Source organism: Camelus bactrianus, chromosome 15 (assembly GCF_048773025.1).
Source record: "Camelus bactrianus isolate YW-2024 breed Bactrian camel chromosome 15, ASM4877302v1, whole genome shotgun sequence".
NCBI classification, from domain to species: Eukaryota; Metazoa; Chordata; class Mammalia; order Artiodactyla; family Camelidae; genus Camelus; species Camelus bactrianus.
The window spans coordinates 30,336,511-30,353,041 of record NC_133553.1 but is presented as its reverse complement, the minus strand read 5'-3'; the positions used below and the strand labels follow the sequence as shown (position 1 = coordinate 30,353,041).

General features: G+C 49.2%; 2 protein-coding genes across 6 annotated transcripts in view; one reads left to right on the top strand and one right to left on the bottom strand.

The window, feature by feature from the left end:
* The first annotated feature begins 228 nt into the window (after window positions 1-228).
* POMC (proopiomelanocortin) lies at window positions 229-6,719 on the top strand. Its single transcript, XM_074341498.1, has 3 exons — window positions 229-323; window positions 3,557-3,708; window positions 5,894-6,719. The coding sequence occupies exons 2-3, from the start codon at window positions 3,577-3,579 to the stop codon at window positions 6,542-6,544; spliced, it is 783 nt and encodes a 260-aa protein (XP_074197599.1). The 5' UTR covers window positions 229-323; window positions 3,557-3,576; the 3' UTR covers window positions 6,545-6,719.
* A 1,840-nt stretch (window positions 6,720-8,559) lies between these two features.
* The window catches only part of EFR3B (EFR3 homolog B), an 80,730-nt gene continuing 72,758 nt past the window's right edge, over window positions 8,560-16,531 (bottom strand). For all 5 annotated transcript variants that reach the window (XM_074341759.1, XM_074341755.1, XM_074341756.1 and 2 more), the window contains exons 20-23: window positions 15,083-15,131; window positions 13,936-14,042; window positions 12,592-12,641; window positions 8,560-12,137 (exon numbers count right to left, since the gene is read on the bottom strand). In XM_074341759.1, the coding sequence (XP_074197860.1) occupies window positions 12,032-12,137; window positions 12,592-12,641; window positions 13,936-14,042; window positions 15,083-15,131 (312 nt within the window). In that variant the 3' untranslated portion in view covers window positions 8,560-12,031. The remainder of the gene's footprint in view (window positions 12,138-12,591; window positions 12,642-13,935; window positions 14,043-15,082; window positions 15,132-16,531) is intronic.

Below are 16,531 nucleotides of genomic sequence, written 5' to 3'. Positions count from 1 at the left end.
AGGACAGTGTTAATTCCAGCCTCCGGGGGCATAGATTCAGCCTCTTTCCGGGCATGTCTGCCCTTGCTCTCAGTCCCTACCTGGAAACCCCCCTCCTGCGCCCCACGGCCCCCCTTTCCACGGACGGGGGAGTTGCCTGTCACGCTGCAGCTGCCGGGAACTTCACGTCCAGCGCCCCTCAAGTATATAAGGACCGAGGAGAGGGAGCAGGACAAGGCAGCGCGAAGGAAGAGAAAGAGGGAAGGAAAAGTGACCGAGAGGTCACCGAGAATCCTCACCCTGGTGCAGCGGGAGTCGCCCCGAGAGCAGCCTCCCCGCGAAAGGTAAGGGCGCAACGGCGAGGAACCTCGTCTTATCTCCGGAATCCCTGCTCCAGGGCCTCGGGATGCTCTTCCCCAGCTTCCATAGCGGACTTGAGGCGCCTTTGGCTCGTGCGGTCTTTAGTTCTTTGAAAACTCTGTACTGGAGAAGAAGCCGGCACCGGAGCGCCGAGCGCCAGCCTCCGGACGGTGGGAGAGCGTCTGTGACCGTGAAAGTGATGCCTTCCAGGGGCTGGCGGCCGCATCTCCCCGGGGGAGGGCGGCTGCTAGGACCCCTGAGAGTCCTATCGCCTTCTGGGGAGATCTCGGGAGACCGTCTTTCGGGTCTTCTTCTGATTTTCTGGGTAGATGTCACTTCTTAAAAGATACCGTATACTCTAGCTTAAATTAATGTTGGAAATGGGGGCAGAAGAGAAAAGGCTAAAAGTCACAATAAACTCCCTGCTTTCCAGACTTTTTTGGATTCAGATCCCCGAATCCTCGTTTCCCTGACCACCTTAGCGCACCCGACCTGGCTGCGCTGTGATACTGACAGTCTCCATTACGAGACCAGCGGGTGTTAAAAAGAGGTAGCCCGCATGGGAACTGTCCACGGTCCTGAACCACCCTGACACTGCCCTCCATGGGACCGCAGAATGAACTTTCTGTCCCACAGACCCTAGACAGCAGGTCAGAAGCAGCTGCAGGAGCTGATGGAGGCTCAGGCGAAGTGGGGGTGGGGTGAGTTCCCAGTAAGGCAGGGAGAGTCAGCAGAGCATGTAGATCTCCCAAATTCTTCATGTATAAATGGGGAAGTGGCTCTCACAGAACAGTTGGAAGAAGCAAGGAAAGTAAAAGTGTGCATTTGTTGTGTCCATTGTTAAGATATGTACAGATTATGGCTTATTTAATGACTTAATATTCCTTTGACATTTTGTTTTGGGACTTGATGCATGTGTATCATGGTGCAAGGACAAAACCCTGCACCTCTGCTCTTCTAATCTTTATGGAAGGGCATGGTCGATGTGTAATTTTAGAGTAACAAACAAAACGTTTTGTTTAGCTCATAGAGAATTCACCTACACATATGAAGTTCTAATAAGTGTATATAAAGTTAATGTCAAGATTGGCAAATAACAAATTTCTATTTATTTTTCCAGTCTTTCAATTATTGGTCACTCTACTTACAAAAAGCACACTTGACATCTCCCCATTACTTTATTGCTTTAAAAAAAAAAGACACAAGGTAATATTTGTTTATTGTAGAAAAATAGAAAATACACAAAAGCAGAAAGAAAACAAGTTACTTTCAGGAAGCTATCTAGCTTTTTAGCAGGAGAATGCAGCTCTAAGAGGGTGGGGAGTAAGAATGTTACCATGTTGTACAACTTAGCCAATGGGGAGGAGAGAAAATGCTCTCTGAGGCTTTTCAGGAAGGCCTGAAATCATGAGGTAGGTTTTTAGGAAATGGAAATCATTCCAGAATGGCCAACTTTGAGGAGAATTGAAATATAGTTGAGGGGACTGTCAGACCTGTATGATTTTACTACTTTCTCTAGTAATATGTTAGTTTACACTTGCCTACAGTGATAAAAAGCTACCCTTTTTCTGCTTCTCTTGAAAATCTTGGCTTTTTTTTTTTTTTCTCACTGAAATGTGCTGTGTGGTCTCAGAGCTTTAATATAAATTGCTTTGGCCACCAAATTCATGCTTCATACTTGAACTGGAGCACTTAAAGTCTACAACGGGAGCAGCCTCTCCCTGGTCACTAGGTTGACCAATGCTCCCCCAGTGGCCCCTTCGAGATGCTGATGGGCTGGCTCCCTGGCTGCCAGCACCACCTAATGGCTGCTCCAAAAACAGACAGTGCCTGGCAACCATTCAGAAGGGAGCCTTGAGCTGGCAAAGGAGTGGGGTGGGACAGAGAGAAGGAAGTGACTTCCTGAAGTAAACAATGAGAGCCAGGGGAAACTTTCACTTCCAAAGCCTTCCCTATAAAACAGATTTGGCCCCTGCTTCCACAAATATGAGACTTCTTTAGGCAAATATTTTTAAACTAGGAGAGACAATTAGTCATCTACACCTTAATGTGAATTACTTTTCTTATCTAATTAGATTTCTTCCTAACAGCTGGTTGAAAAGATCTTAAATCCAAAATGATTGTGGGGTTGGTTGTGAGGGGATGACAGAACTCAGGGTCATTTCAGAGGGCTGATCTGCACGAGGGTAGACATGGCAGTGTGACAGCTAAAGGGCTGGGGAAAGGGTTGGGCACAGGGTGCAAAAGGCAGCATTTATCTTCCCCTCTTTACTGTATCCTGACGTCTTGAGCTCAGTATCTGTCCACAGGTACTTCCTGACTTCTCTGAGAAAGTATTTTTGGTAGGTGTCCACAGTGAGAGGTACTTTCCTTCTGCTCTGTGTGACCATCACTTCCTTTCCATCCCTTCAAGTCCAGCTATTTCAGACTACATTTGAGTGACTTAGAGAACAAGAGGAGGTCTGACATGTAATGTGTTCAGAAGATGAGCCAGTTTTAAAAGAATAGGGATCTGCTTTAAAAATAAGTATCTCCAAGGTTACAGGGGTCTGGGAAATAGTGATCTCCTGAGTGATTTGTGTACAGGACATCAAGCTGGGGTTGGCTGATGTTTTGGCTAAATTGGCCAGAGGTTTTATTTGCCTTTACACAAAACTACAATTCATAGGAAATGAATTTCTGAGGAATAATAGAATCATGGTAGAGGAGAAGCAGATCATCTTGAGCAGGAGTTTCAGAGTCCTTTGTCTTTCCCAAGTTATTCCTTAGATCTAGAGTGTTAGAACTATAGCTTCCTGAAGATGATGAAATGGAAAAGCTCTGTGCTGGAAACAGGAGAACTTAGCCTACCTCATTATAAACACCCAAGTCATTGTCTCTCTCTGGGCCTCAGTTTCCTCATCTCTTAATTAGGCAGCCAGAGCAAATGACCCCTAAAATAGTCTTCAGCCCTAATATCCTTTGGGGTCTGATTTTTCATAGGTGATAAAGGGGGAAATTGGACATAATTTACCCAGGTCCCACTGCCCTCCTCTCTACCACAACTCACACAACCACCCTGCACACCAAGCTGCTCCTTGAGCCGCTCTTGTCCTCAAAAACCCTTGAGCTCCACAAGTGAGTGTATTGTTAATGTTGGCTCAGGGTCCTTCCTGATGAGTGGCCAACATTGTTCTGCTCCTAGCAGGGGTCCCACTAATCTTGTTTGCCTCTGTAGAGCCTCAGCCTGCCTGGAAGATGCTGAGATTGTGCAGGAGCCGCTCGGGGGCCCTGCTGCTGACTTTGCTGCTTCAGGCCTCCATGGAAGTGCGTGGCTGGTGCCTGGAGAGCAGCCAGTGTCAGGACCTCACCACGGAAAGTAACCTGCTGGTATGTGGGCCATGGCCGCCATCTTGGTTTGGGCATAAGATGGGACTGGGGCTGGGGCTGGGGCAGCACAAAGAAAGAGGTATGGGGAAGGGGAACTTCATTCCCAGAGATAAGGGTAACTCAACCCAGGGCAGGAAAAGGCCTCTAGTCTGAATTCAGAATTGGGCTGAGGAAGGGAGGAAGCAGCTTCAGGGAGATGGGTCTGGACCTCAATTTCTGCTTGATTATCTTTACTTCCTGCCCTGTCTTCTTGTATAGAGACCCACTCCATTTAACCTATTTAGAGATAATCCTATTAAAATAAACACTAATAATTGCTCTCTCAATTGATCCTACATTTTCAATCTTTTCGCCCCCATATTATTTGTTTTAAAATAACTTCATATCACTTGCCATATCCATTCCATTTTTTCTTCCCTTTCTCCCTCCTACCAGTTACAAAGCCAGCTAGGTAGTACCAAAAACCCTCTTTAAAGGGAGAAGGAAAAACCCAGGTGCCACGTTCCTCTGACTGGTGCCCAATGTCTCATGCTTCTTTTGGAGGACTGACCTTCTGCAGCCTTTCCAGAAGCATATAAAGGCCCTTGTGCCAGGCTGGAACTCCCTCCCGGTCACCACTGTGTGTGTATGTGTGTGTATTTGTATTAGAAGGCATAAATGAGAAACAATACCAATTCAAGGCTGAGAGACACACTGCGGGAGCCCAGGACTGAGTTCCATCCTGCTGCCTGTATCTGCCTGATGAGGGTGGAATATAAGTCACTACATTCTGTGTGTTTTGTCAGTAGAGAAGCTGAGTTAAGGTGAAGAGAGAGACTTTCTCAAAAACAGAACAGATTGCATGTGGAATATAATATAGAAACAAAGAACCCAGGGAATTCTGTGAGCCCTAGAGCAGAGAGACCCAACAGGCTTTTTTTAAAAAAAAACTTTTTCAGTAACTAGGTTTATTTATTTATCTTTTTTTTTTTTTTAATAGAGGTACTGGGGATTGAACCTAGGACCTTGTACATGCTAGAAACATACTCTACCACTGAGCTATACGCTCCCCCTCCAAGAGACTCCTAAATAGAGACACCCACTGCCCAGCCTTTCCTGCTGAAAGCTCACCAGGGAAGGAGCACTGGCCATGGTGAGAGATCATGGGTTCTAGTCCCAGCTCTGACACCAATAGGCTGTGGAACCTTGTCAAGTTCCTTTGTCCTCTCTGAGCTCTTGTTTCATCATATGCCCAGGGGAGAGGAGTATGAGATAATTTATTCCCACTGTTAATATTCTGCAATGTTATACTTCTAAATTCCCGGAGTATGAAATTCCAACTCAACAGAGTGAGTGGGATCCTTCTGTTTCCTTCTTTGCTGTCCCAAGTAACTGAAAACTAAGGCTGCAGCCTAGAGGTCATTTTCCTAAGCAAATGTGTACCACAGTTGAGTTGTCTAGTTACAGGGAGCAGAGGCACAGGTTCCATGATCCCTACAATGGAAATAATCCCGACTTTCTGCCCTTCCACGCAGTTAGAATGAGGTGACAGGGAAGTGAACCACTCCCTCTCAAAGCTCACTCATTGGGGAAAGTACAGGATTAGCTCAGAAGACTTGAAAGAACCAGAGAAAGTACCAGATATGTGAAGTTTTGAGGGAGATGGCTGGGGTAGGGCATGAGACAGGTCTGCAGACCACTGGGGGAAGGCTGAGGCATTATTGAAAATACAGGCCCTAAAACTCAGACTTCTACTTTTCTCACCTGTGGAGATTCTCCCCTAAATTTCAACCCAGTGCTCTTCCCAGACTCGAACTGAACCCTATTTATGTATTCAGTATTCATTATTGCCACCCACCTGCCATTTATTGATGAATTCCTATATATCTGGCATATAATGATTAAGACGTTGGCCCTGCCCACAAAGCCACGAGACAAGTAAACCGCCAAGTGGAAAGGGGATTTTGTTGTAGCTGCCGGGCACAGAAATCAGGGGTCCAGGAGACAAAACAGGCGCTGGCCGAGCTGTGTCCGGGACGTCCGTGGGTGCCAAGGAGCGGGGGTGGACGGACGTCCTCGGCAGGGAAGCTACCGCGCAGAGGCGCCGCGTTCGCGGTCCGCACGTGCGGAGGGCGCGGAGGGCAGACGCGCCGCGGGGAGGGGGCGGCGGGCCGCGGGGCCTGATGTGATCGCCGCTCTCCCGCAGGCGTGCATCCTGGCCTGCAAGCCCGACCTATCGGCCGAGACGCCCGTGTTCCCCGGCAACGGCGACGAGCAGCCGCTGACCGAGAACGCCCGGAAGTACGTCATGGGCCACTTCCGCTGGGACCGCTTCGGCAATCGGAACGGCAGCAGCGGCGGCGGCGCAGGCCAGAAGCGCGAGGAGGAAGTGGCGGCGGGCGCCGGCCCCGGGCCCCGCGGCGATGGCGCCGAGCCGGGCCCGCGCGAGGGCAAGCGCTCCTACTCCATGGAGCACTTCCGCTGGGGCAAGCCAGTGGGCAAGAAGCGGCGCCCGGTGAAGGTGTATCCCAACGGCGTCGAGGACGAGTCGGCCGAGGCCTTCCCCCTCGAGTTCAAGAGGGAGCTGGCCGGGGAGCGGCCCGAGGCGGCGCTCGGCCCCGAGGCCCCGGCCGAGGGCGCGACCGCCCAGGCCGAGCTGGAGTATGGCCTGGTGGCGGAGGCCGAGGGGGCCGAGAAGAAGGACGGGGGCCCCTATAAGATGCAGCACTTCCGCTGGGGCAGCCCGCCCAAGGACAAACGCTACGGGGGCTTCATGACCTCGGAGAAGAGCCAGACGCCCCTGGTGACCCTGTTCAAAAACGCCATCATCAAGAACGCCCACAAGAAGGGCCAGTGAGGGCGCCGCGGGCCAGGGGCTTCTCTTCCTGGGAAGTCAACCCTAAAGCTCCTCTCCTTTCCTTCCTTCCTGCCACGTCGCAGCCTAGGTGTGGAGTTGCCCAGGCGGTGATGGTGGCAGGTATTCTGTCTCTTAAAGCTGTCTGTAGCTAGGAAATAAAACCTTTCAAGTTTCACTTCCTACTCCGACTTTGAATATTGATTGGGTGAATAAAATAGAAAAACATATCCATCAAAGAGCAGCACACATTGGAGGAGAGCTCGTGGTTTCCATGTGACCAAGTGGTAGTATGTTTCATAGGATATAGGGGAAATGAAAAGAAAATGTACTTTCTTCCCCACTCCTAATAAATGGGTCTTCAAGGGACCAAACGGTTTGGGTGATGCCTCAAGGTGGCTGCACTTCCCCTTCTCCACTGGATGGGAAAAGACTGCTCAGTTAGCAGGTGCGTCAAAAGGCAGGATTTCTCCAAGGTGAGAAGCTGTGGAAATGCCTCCCATATGGCTTCTAGCTATCTGTGGGGCCTTAGGCAAGTCTCTGAACTTTTCCAAGATTTAGTTCTCTCATTTACCCTTTCCTTCCTACTGTAAGAGCTATCGTGAGGATTAATGAGAAAATGGGTATGATCTTTTTATCACCGAGAGGCTTAAGTGTGAGAGCTGAGGGTTGGTATCCCTTCATATTTGACTGCCCTCCCAGCCTACACACACAGATACTCTCCTACACAGGGTCTCATCCACATAGATACACACCCATGGAGCCACGTCTGCATAAATACAATGCAATATGCACGGATGCTTCTTCCAGTCGCTGGGGCTCAAGCTATGAGGTTTATCTTTCACCAGTGTCGTGGTCATGCCCAAGCTCTCTCCTCCCCATGTGGCCCAGCCGCAGCCTTCTCTTCATCCTCGGTGCTCCTAGCTCAGGCCTTGACTATCCTAACGGCTTCCTAACCAACTGGTGTCCTCATCTCCAGTTGTCTTCCTCCCCAACCCATTGTACAAATTCTTCACATCAGTGTATACAAAAACTTGCTTTTTCCACACTCCCTGACCCAAGAGACAAAAAAGTCGCCCCATCCCACTTTTCCATCAATTCCAAACTACTGGGCATGGCACATGCAGGGCCATTGTGGGTCAGGTTCACTCTCCTTATCAAACCCCATTTCTGTGGTGTTCTCACTCTTCTCCCGATCTCTGTCACCCTCTGCTGGGAATTCCCCACCATCCCCTGCAGTTTTGAACGTTACCCTTTTTTTCACATGAACCCAGGCTCAAGTCCACTTCTGCTGGGAAAGTTGGGATCTCTTCCAGCCAAGCCTGCTCATTTTCAGCATTGCTGCAGTCAGCCAGCCCCCCTGTACTGGAGGGAATTCAGTCCAGCTCAGATGGCAAGTTTCTTCCTGCACGTATGTCTTGTGCTCTTTTCCCAGGGAAACTCTAAGCTCCACAAGGGTGGAGGCCAGGGGTTGTGCTTCTTCTGTATGTCCCCATGGTGTTTTCACAATGTTGGGGCCACAGGTTTGTAGCCACACACATTTACAATTCACAAGAGACTCATGGACACTTGATACACAGACAGGCACACTTCCATGTCAACTGCATCAGACCCACCAGTGGATGATACAGATCAAAGCCGGCTGGGGAATATTTCTGTATGGCCCTCCCATATTTTGATGCTCTAGGGGTTCACAATTAAAGAAAACTGGAATGCAGCTGGGGAGTCCTGGTATAAGGGGAACCAGAAAGCCAGAATCTCCCCCCAGTGTGGGTTACACGCAATGGGACTAGATTCTAGTCACTAATGAAGAAATGGCCCTGGCCTTCCCATCTGAGGATGCTCCCTTTTTGGGAATCCTGGGCCTTGTGTGTACATCTTGATAGCACACTCTCCTTTACCCTCCTTCCTTTTGAGGCAAGTAATGGTAGGTGGGAGTGGTTAATGCTGGCGATATTTTCAGATCCTGTTCGCATCTCAAAAAACCATTTACTTTAAAGAAATCAAATAGACAACCGTGGAGTGACAACATTAACATTTATTTGAAAAGGGCATTGTGACGGCTCATTGGGAAACCACGACTAATAGTCCTAAAGAATAATCTTGCTAAGAGTCCTTCTTCCTCCACCCTCCCCCCACTCTTCCTTCCCCTTCCTTAAAATTAAACTAATTTGATTCAATGAGTTTAAAATACAGAAAACTGCCACAGACACTAAATCTGCACTCACATATAAATACATCAGCTATTATATACACACATCGTCAGCTATGAACTACATTACACACACATGCACACACATGGGCACACACACCCTCAGCCAGGTTGTGAAGGTCTGGATGGACATGGACATGTTACAATGTCCGTGTAATGCTGCAGCATTTATGGATTTACAACTCTGCACTCTATAGGCCAGAACCAACAGCCACAGAGGAAGAGCCCAAAAGGGGAAGGTGATGGGCTAAAACCCCAAAGTCCCCTGAAGGAGAAAAGACCTGGTCAACCTGGCTGGTGCTAAAGGAGAACACAGAAAACTGCCTTCTGGCCCTAACAGGCCACAGAGCCCCTCCCACAAGCCTGTGTCCCCTCCTCACTTCCCCAGCTGGCAGGCCCCATCATGACCATTCTTCTGCCAGCTTCAGACATAGGCCAGATTTGGGATAAGGGGTACTTTAACTAGAAGATTTCTAGGGCTCGTGAAATGAAGAAGTATCACACTGCTTTAAGCCTTCTCCCCAGATGTAAGGAAGATGCCTTGTTTCAGCACAAAATTAGATTTCAGCTTAATTTACCATTTAATTGTCTGTTCCAGTTAAGGCTCACCTTAAACTTTCTGATTCTGAAGCATATTTGGCCAGAATCTAGATTCTACTCCATGTCACTAGGCAACCTCATATTCTACTGAGTTTAACTTTAAACTGAAACTGTGAAGAGGGGCACTCAAAATTTGGCCAGGTCTCCAAAAGAAGCACATGTTTGCTAGGGAGTGGTGATGTAAAGAGAAAGCTGCTTTGGACAGGCACAGAGGAAACAGCACTGGAGTGTATGAAGAATGGGAATCCTGCACCTTTTTCTTCCCTCTAGTCCCCGGGTGGGGATGAGGGAGAGACAGCTGAGTGGCCCTGGAGGTCTCTGGTTCTAGTGCGGGCTCTAACAAGAGGCTTCAGGAATGACTTCCAAGTCCCAGAACCAGGGCCCTCGGGCAGTGCTCAGGCTGCAGGTGCCATGGGGTGGACCCTAAAGTCAGACAGACACGAGGGAGAAACAGGGTTTCTCACCCAATCTAAGTAGGGGAGAAAGACAGGACAATCCAGTGAATAAAGACATATTTGTGGCTCAAGATTTAGATTTTCTGTAAAGTTTCTTCCAGAGGTTATTGGTCTTTACGCTTGTTTCTAGTTATTTTAAATTTGCTTTCTTAATAAACAGATATTAAGGTAAAGAGAAATCTCAGTTCATGCTTATAAAGTTGAGTTGGCATTAGCCAAAAGCCATAGAGCAGAGCCAAAGCCGTGGGGGGGGGGCAGAAGCCCTGCAATCGTGTAGCCCATCCAGAAGCCACAGGCTCACAGCACAGAGGCAGTGACCAAGGGGGGAAACTATAGGAACGAGGGTCAGACAGCCCCCCTGCCCAAGAAATGTATTGCACATGTAATGGGAAAGTACATATGTTGAGATACTCCTGCTTTGGGCAAATACACCTCTCTGTCCTGATAAGCAGGCTCTCAGTGCATCTGTGCAGGGCCACGTATGTGGGTGTGACCCGAGGGTGTCCCGAGAAGACTGCCCTCCCTGTAGCAGAAACAGCCTGCTTCCAACCCTACCCGATGCTGCGTAAAGTTGTGCCCTACAAAGGGGTTCCTTTGGATCAAGAAATCTACTCACCCTCCCTCTTTTCAAAAGCAAATTCTCCAGGGAGGAGACCATTCTCACTTCACTGTGAGTCATATTGGCTCAGGAAAGTCAAGGGAAGTTTTGACTGGAAAAGAAGAAAAGGGCTATTTTGGGTCACAGGTGCTGCCACAGGCAGAGGCCCAGGTGAGGCTGGGCCAGAGGTGGCTCTGGAGGCACAAAGGCCCCGGAGGGAGGGAAGGGACTGGGAGCGGGTAGAGTGGGGGACGGAGAACACAGCAAACTTGGCCGTCAAGCTCTGCACTAGCTCCTGCCCCACACAGATGTGCAGGTGGCACTCAGGGAAAACAGAAACTCAGAACCCAAAGGGGTCTACACTGCCTCTCCCCAGGCCTCCAGCTTTGCTAGCTGTGCTGACGTCCAGACTCTGTGACTGGAGTGAAAAAATCACTCCAGTATTAGGTGCTGGATCCTTCTTTCCCCGAATGAAACATCTAAAAGGTTGACTTCTGATATCCTTGAGCCCCAAAGAGCTACTCCCTCCACTCACCTCCCTTCCCATCCTCCCAGCCAGGCTGGGAGCCTCCTCTAGAGGAGGTGATGTAGGCAGGCCTAGAGCCCCCACTGTCCCTCCTCCTTTTGAGTCGTCTAGAACCAAATTATATTGTTCTGCCCTCCCCTAGCCCCAGAGGCTGTAGAAACACATTGGGATCCTCAGGAAGAAAGGCATCAAAGAGAAAGAACTCAACTCAGAAGAACATCCAGAAGAGAGAGAACCACGGGAGGGCCAAGCAAGCTCCCTCCGTACAGAGGAGGGGAGATGCTACAGATGGCCGTGGATGTGCCCACTTCTGCCTGCTACTGCTCTACAGGAGAGGGGACCATGCTTCTGCTCCCTGGTCCTGCCACCCAGCCTGTGGAGAGCAGCCCCCTCTATCAGTGGGCTGCTGGCCCTTCATTTACCCTTAGTTGCCCCCCATGGTGTCTCTACCCCAGCCCCTGCTATAAGAACTCAATATTACTTAATGATAGAATCATGGAGAAGCAACCGGTAGGGTGAGCAGGAGAGTGGAAGAGACACCAGAGTGTCAAGGGCCTTAGAATCCTCAAATGGGGAAGGAGGAAGGGGATGCTCTGAAGGAGATCAGGGCCCCTCTTCTGGCTGGCTCCCTGCCGCTTTACAGGAGGAGCCAGCCTTGCTTCCTCTTTATTGTAGTCTAAGGCTTCCTTTGAACAACGGTGTCTCCATCTGGTTCCCTCCTGGGGAACTGGCAGCTGTGCCCCACCCAGGTCCACCCCCATGAAAGCCCTTCACTTACTACACAAGCAGGAGCTTCCTGGGATCTCAGCCTCTCTCTGGAGACCCCCACAACTCTCAGTCCCAGGCGGACACAAAGGAGGAGACAAAGGGCACAGGTGAGATGCTTATTGGCCCCAGAGGAGCAGGTAGCCGGAGCTCCCTCGGGGAAGACAAAGAGGAAGCATGGAGGCTGAGAGGGGGCAAGACGGGATCCGCCTTGCTCAGCTGGGGAAGTGCCTTTTCTCTGAGAGCCCAGTTAGATTTCCGTGCTGTAGGGGTAGGTGTGAAGGCAAGCCCCTCCTTCTAACCCCATCCCTCAGAGAAGCCTGTGTCTTGGAATTCAGTATACACACAGATCAGGAAACTTCATCTCATAGACAGGGATGGAGTGGTTCTGAGACTGGCCGTAGGCTGCAGTGATGGTTCCTGAAGGGCTTGGTGGGGGCCTGGGGCAGAAACACATGGAGGAGAGGGCATGAGGAGGGGGTTCTGGGGTTCCTCCCATGCAACCAACAGAGCAGCTGATTGGGATTTCTCTTTGAATAGGGACCAGTGACTTTGTCACCCCATGGGGTCCCAGGTTTCAAGCCGTTCTAGAATCTACAGCTTGAAATCAAGCTTCATTGCAGCTTCTACAGTGACTCTGTTGCTTTCGAAAGTGAAGTACCAGCCTGGGACACAAGGACTCCCAGCTCTTTTCCAGGGTTCACTGAACTGTCTCTTTCTCCCTTCAGTCTCTGTCTCCTTTTCTGGAGAGAGTTGGTACAACTCCAGCCCTGGAGACAGAGGCTGAAGTCAGGGAGGGCTGAAAACAGGTGCGAGAGTAGGACTTGGGGGAAGGGGGGAGTCCCTATGCTGAGCCACAGAGGTGGGGTTCCCTTGCCCAGGGCTGCCACTTACCGGATGGTGATTTCAAAGATCTGATTGAGTTTGCTCTGCAGCAGTGATGCCTAGACATAAACAGAGGGAACATGAGCTGGGGTCTCCCCGCATCCCTGCCAGCTGACTCCCAAGCCCACCTGTCCAGAGCATGCACTGCAGGTGCAGGGCAGTGAGCTTTAGGAAAGAAACTGGTGGGAGCTCGTTTCCAGCACTTCTCTGTGGACCCTGGCAATGGGTTCAGATCAGGCAAAGCTGCCCAGCAAAGGCCTGCTGGGGACAGCACAGAGGCCAGGAGCGCCAGGAACGACTTCAGCAACAGTTCTGGAAGGACCCTGGGCAGGGGGTCAGGAGGCTTAGAGCTCCTTAACTCCCACAGAGCAGCTGTGCAAAGCTGGTGTGTTAGGGAAGATGCTCTCTGGTTTCTTCTGACTCCAAATAAGTCCATGTGCGCAGAGAATGAGACTGAGTGTGTGTTCAGTAACTGGGCCTCAACTCTGAGCTCATGAAATAGGCAGCATCTACCTCTCGAGATGGAACAAAACGTTACCAGAATGTAGGCTCAGAAAAATCTATATTATACTTACACGTATTTATATATATATTATTATAATTCTATTACTATATATAATTACTATAAAATATGAGAAGTATATATATTAGAAACATTTAACAGGAAAGAAAATTACATGTACTTTTATTGAGGGGGAAAAAGTACAATAAAATATCAGTTATTTGTAGATTTTGGACGTTTACAGTTACGTTTCATTGTTACTAAGATGGACACTGGGACTAACCAATCCTGGCATATCATTTTGTGCTCTTCCCGAAATTACAGACACAGTCCTTCTTTCTACTTGTCTGGTACTCTCTCTTTCAAACCTCTTTTTCAAGAGGTTCCATTCCACCCACCAGGGTCGCCCCGTTGAAAATGGGCCCTTTTGCAAATGCTGGCCACCTTTCCTGTGACCCGGCCCCTTCCCGTCACTCGGGAATCTGAGGATCCTAATGGCAACGTCCTTGCAGAGTTGTCACGAGAAGGAGATAAACTGATAAATGTAAGACTCTCCGGTGCAGAGTGAGAGCTATTTCTGTAAACTTGCTCTGACGATTATAATTATTATAATCTGTCTGCTTGGCCCTGGAGATCCTGAGTTCAGGACTTCCTTATATGAAAACTGTGATGTCTGGAGGGGTGTATGACTGATAGCTTTTGGTTCTGGGGGAAACAATATAGTGCCAGGGCATTTTGGGGATCAAACTCTAATTTCTGGATGACAACCAAGATCTCCTACAAACTCAGTCCTGGCCTGGACCCACATCCAGTGTCTGGTCCCGGGATCGGCCCTGTTACGCTTCACTTACCCGGGCCCCGCAGTGCGCTGCAATCTCCTCAAAGGGTGCCTTCTGGAACTTCTCCACCACCTGTCGCCGCCGTTCACGCTCCTGCTCCTCGACCGCTACACTGTCCACTGGGGCAGAGACCCGGGTCAACCCATGGATGTGGTCTGCGATTGCAGCCCTGCTCTCCCCTCTGCTGATGAGGGGCTTGGGGCATGGAGGGTGCGGTGCCATCACTTGGCCCCAGGGAAGGCCAGACCCTTTCCCGATTCTGCCTGAAGGTTCAGCCCCTTTCCTTGCCTATGAGTTTGAAAACTAGTTAAGTGGACCCTTAGGCAAGGCAAAAGCCCCATGTAGCTGCCCTGCCACTGGGACTCAAACATGAGTTCCTGGAACAGGAAGTACTCAGGGTAATTTGAAAAGGGACATCAACAATAGGAAAGTCAGACAGACCACAAAGGCCAGCACAGAGCCCCTACAGCAGAGCAGTCTGAGGCCATTTAGTTTAAGGCTTCTACATACTCTACTTCTTATCCAAAATGAATAAAAAAGGCGGGGGGAGGGGGAGGGCATCAAATACATTCATCGCGCCTAGCTTAAGGAGGCAGAGCAGTGGGGACGTTCAGAAAGAGTACCATCAGTGACGACAGAAATAAAAAAGGTTTGACATTTTGAAGGCATGATTTGTCATCAGTTATCAGAAAAATCCTCTAATTCAGGATACTTCACAGACCAATAATCCAGATGAGGTAATACTGCATCTCAAAATCTATTGCCATTATTAAATAAATATTGCTATGGTTTGTTCTTAATAGCTTTCATTGGTCAACTTGTTCTTTGTGTATCACATGCCACCAAAAAATTGTCAAAGTATTTATACCAAATAAAATTGCTTTTTACCTGTCTGACTGGTCAGGACCCTCAACTGACTGCTCTTACCAGCAGCCATCAATAGAAAGAGGGTTCCTGAGATAGAAAACTGACCCCTGTGAGAAGAGGGGGACTTTTAATTGCAGGTTTGGTAGCTGTGAGGCGTTTAGAGGAAGCCACCAGCCTCTGCCCTCATGTCTGTGCTGAATCTTACTTGGAGGCAGCAGATGGGGAGCTGCACACGCACCCACCTCCCCAGGACCCAGCCCCGCCCTCCCCTCCTTGGGGGCCCCCCACTTACCAATGGCTTTCTTTAGCGTCTCATAGGTGATCTCCTCGGCAGGCACTCGCTGAGGAGAGGGGAAGAAATGCTCAGAAAAGTGGAATGGGGGCGGGAAGAAGGCAGCTTTGGCTTCCTTAGTTACCTGGCAGTCCTTCCATTTCTCAGAAGGATGTCCTGATGGGCAGAAACTCCCTCGGGACACCCATATTCTCACCAGTGTCTCCAGAATCTCCCCGAGCAGTCACAGAGCTTCCAGTTGAAGGAGAGCAGTGAGATGTGGACTTGGGGAGGCTGAGACCCCATCAGTCACAAGTCCCACCTAAAAGAACTCACTGCCCTCTTCTTCTCCCCTCCCTCCAGCTGGTCCCATTAAGCCCTGGGGTGGCGGTGGGGGGGTGGGGGTGGGGACGGGGACACTGTAATGCAAACAAAACTTTAGAGAAGGTAACAGAAAATATTCAAAGCAACAGAAGGTAGTTAGCAAATATAATCTCAAATGAAAATTTCAAGAACTGATTAACATTTTTGAAGACTTCTGATTTTAAATTATCCACCAAGGTGATCCAAGTATTCAATAAAGGTAAGACACACTGAGGCTGGTCCAAGCTCTGGGTCACAGGATCTCAGTCCTCTGCAGAACCCATAAAAGGAGGTAGGAAATAATAAAACCCAAAGAAGGGTGCTCCATGGATGTGTTGCTTAGGTCAGATACTGAAACTAGTGAAGGAATTTGGACTAAATTCCAGGAATTCCCACTAGACTATGAATTCCTTGAGGTAAGACCTGTGATTTACTCATATTCCATCACTTAAAAGTAATATTAAGTGAAAGAAGCAGACAAGCAGAGAATTATTTCACTGATACAAATTTCAAGAAGTGACATAAGTCAAGCTAGTGGCTGCCTTTGGGAAGGGGGTGCAGAGGCAGGAGGCAAGGCAACGTCCTAGTCCCTGATCCAGGTGTGAGTACACGAGCATATTCACTTTGGGAAAATTCACTGAGCTTGGCATTCCACAAATGCTTGCTTGAGCAGGAATGGACAGAAGTGTAGGTATGGGACAGTCATTCAACAAATTCTAAGTGAGCACCCACTATGTGTAGGATTCTTGGCTAGTCACTCAGTTAAAATGGTAAAATTTGTTATTGTAAGAATTACACGCAAGAGAGAGCTGTACTGAGCATCATTCACTCTGAAGATTCATCTTCTGTATGTACATCCACCCATCCATCCACTGTCAGCACTGACCAACATCAGATATTCACAGGTAACCATGTGGTGATGAGAGAAAAAAAGGAAGATAGATCACTGGATGAAGGCAGGTAGACAGAAGCTGATGAAGGAGATGGACCACAAGGTGGGCTTTAAAGAATGGGCGATTCACGAAAGCAGAGGTGGAGAGGAAGGGTGATTCCAACATGAGATTCCATACTAGCAAACACGTGGAGATGGATGAGAGAACATGGGGG

What these genes read in the sequence shown, in the direction of transcription:
- POMC (XM_074341498.1), top strand. Translation starts at nt 3,577, where the DNA reads ATGCTGAGATTGTGCAGGAGCCGCTCGGGGGCCCTGCTGCTGACTTTG. An exon ending in CCACGGAAAGTAACCTGCTG is followed by an intron (nt 3,709 to 5,893) that starts GTATGTGGGCCA and finishes GCTCTCCCGCAG; the next exon opens with GCGTGCATCCTGGCCTGCAA.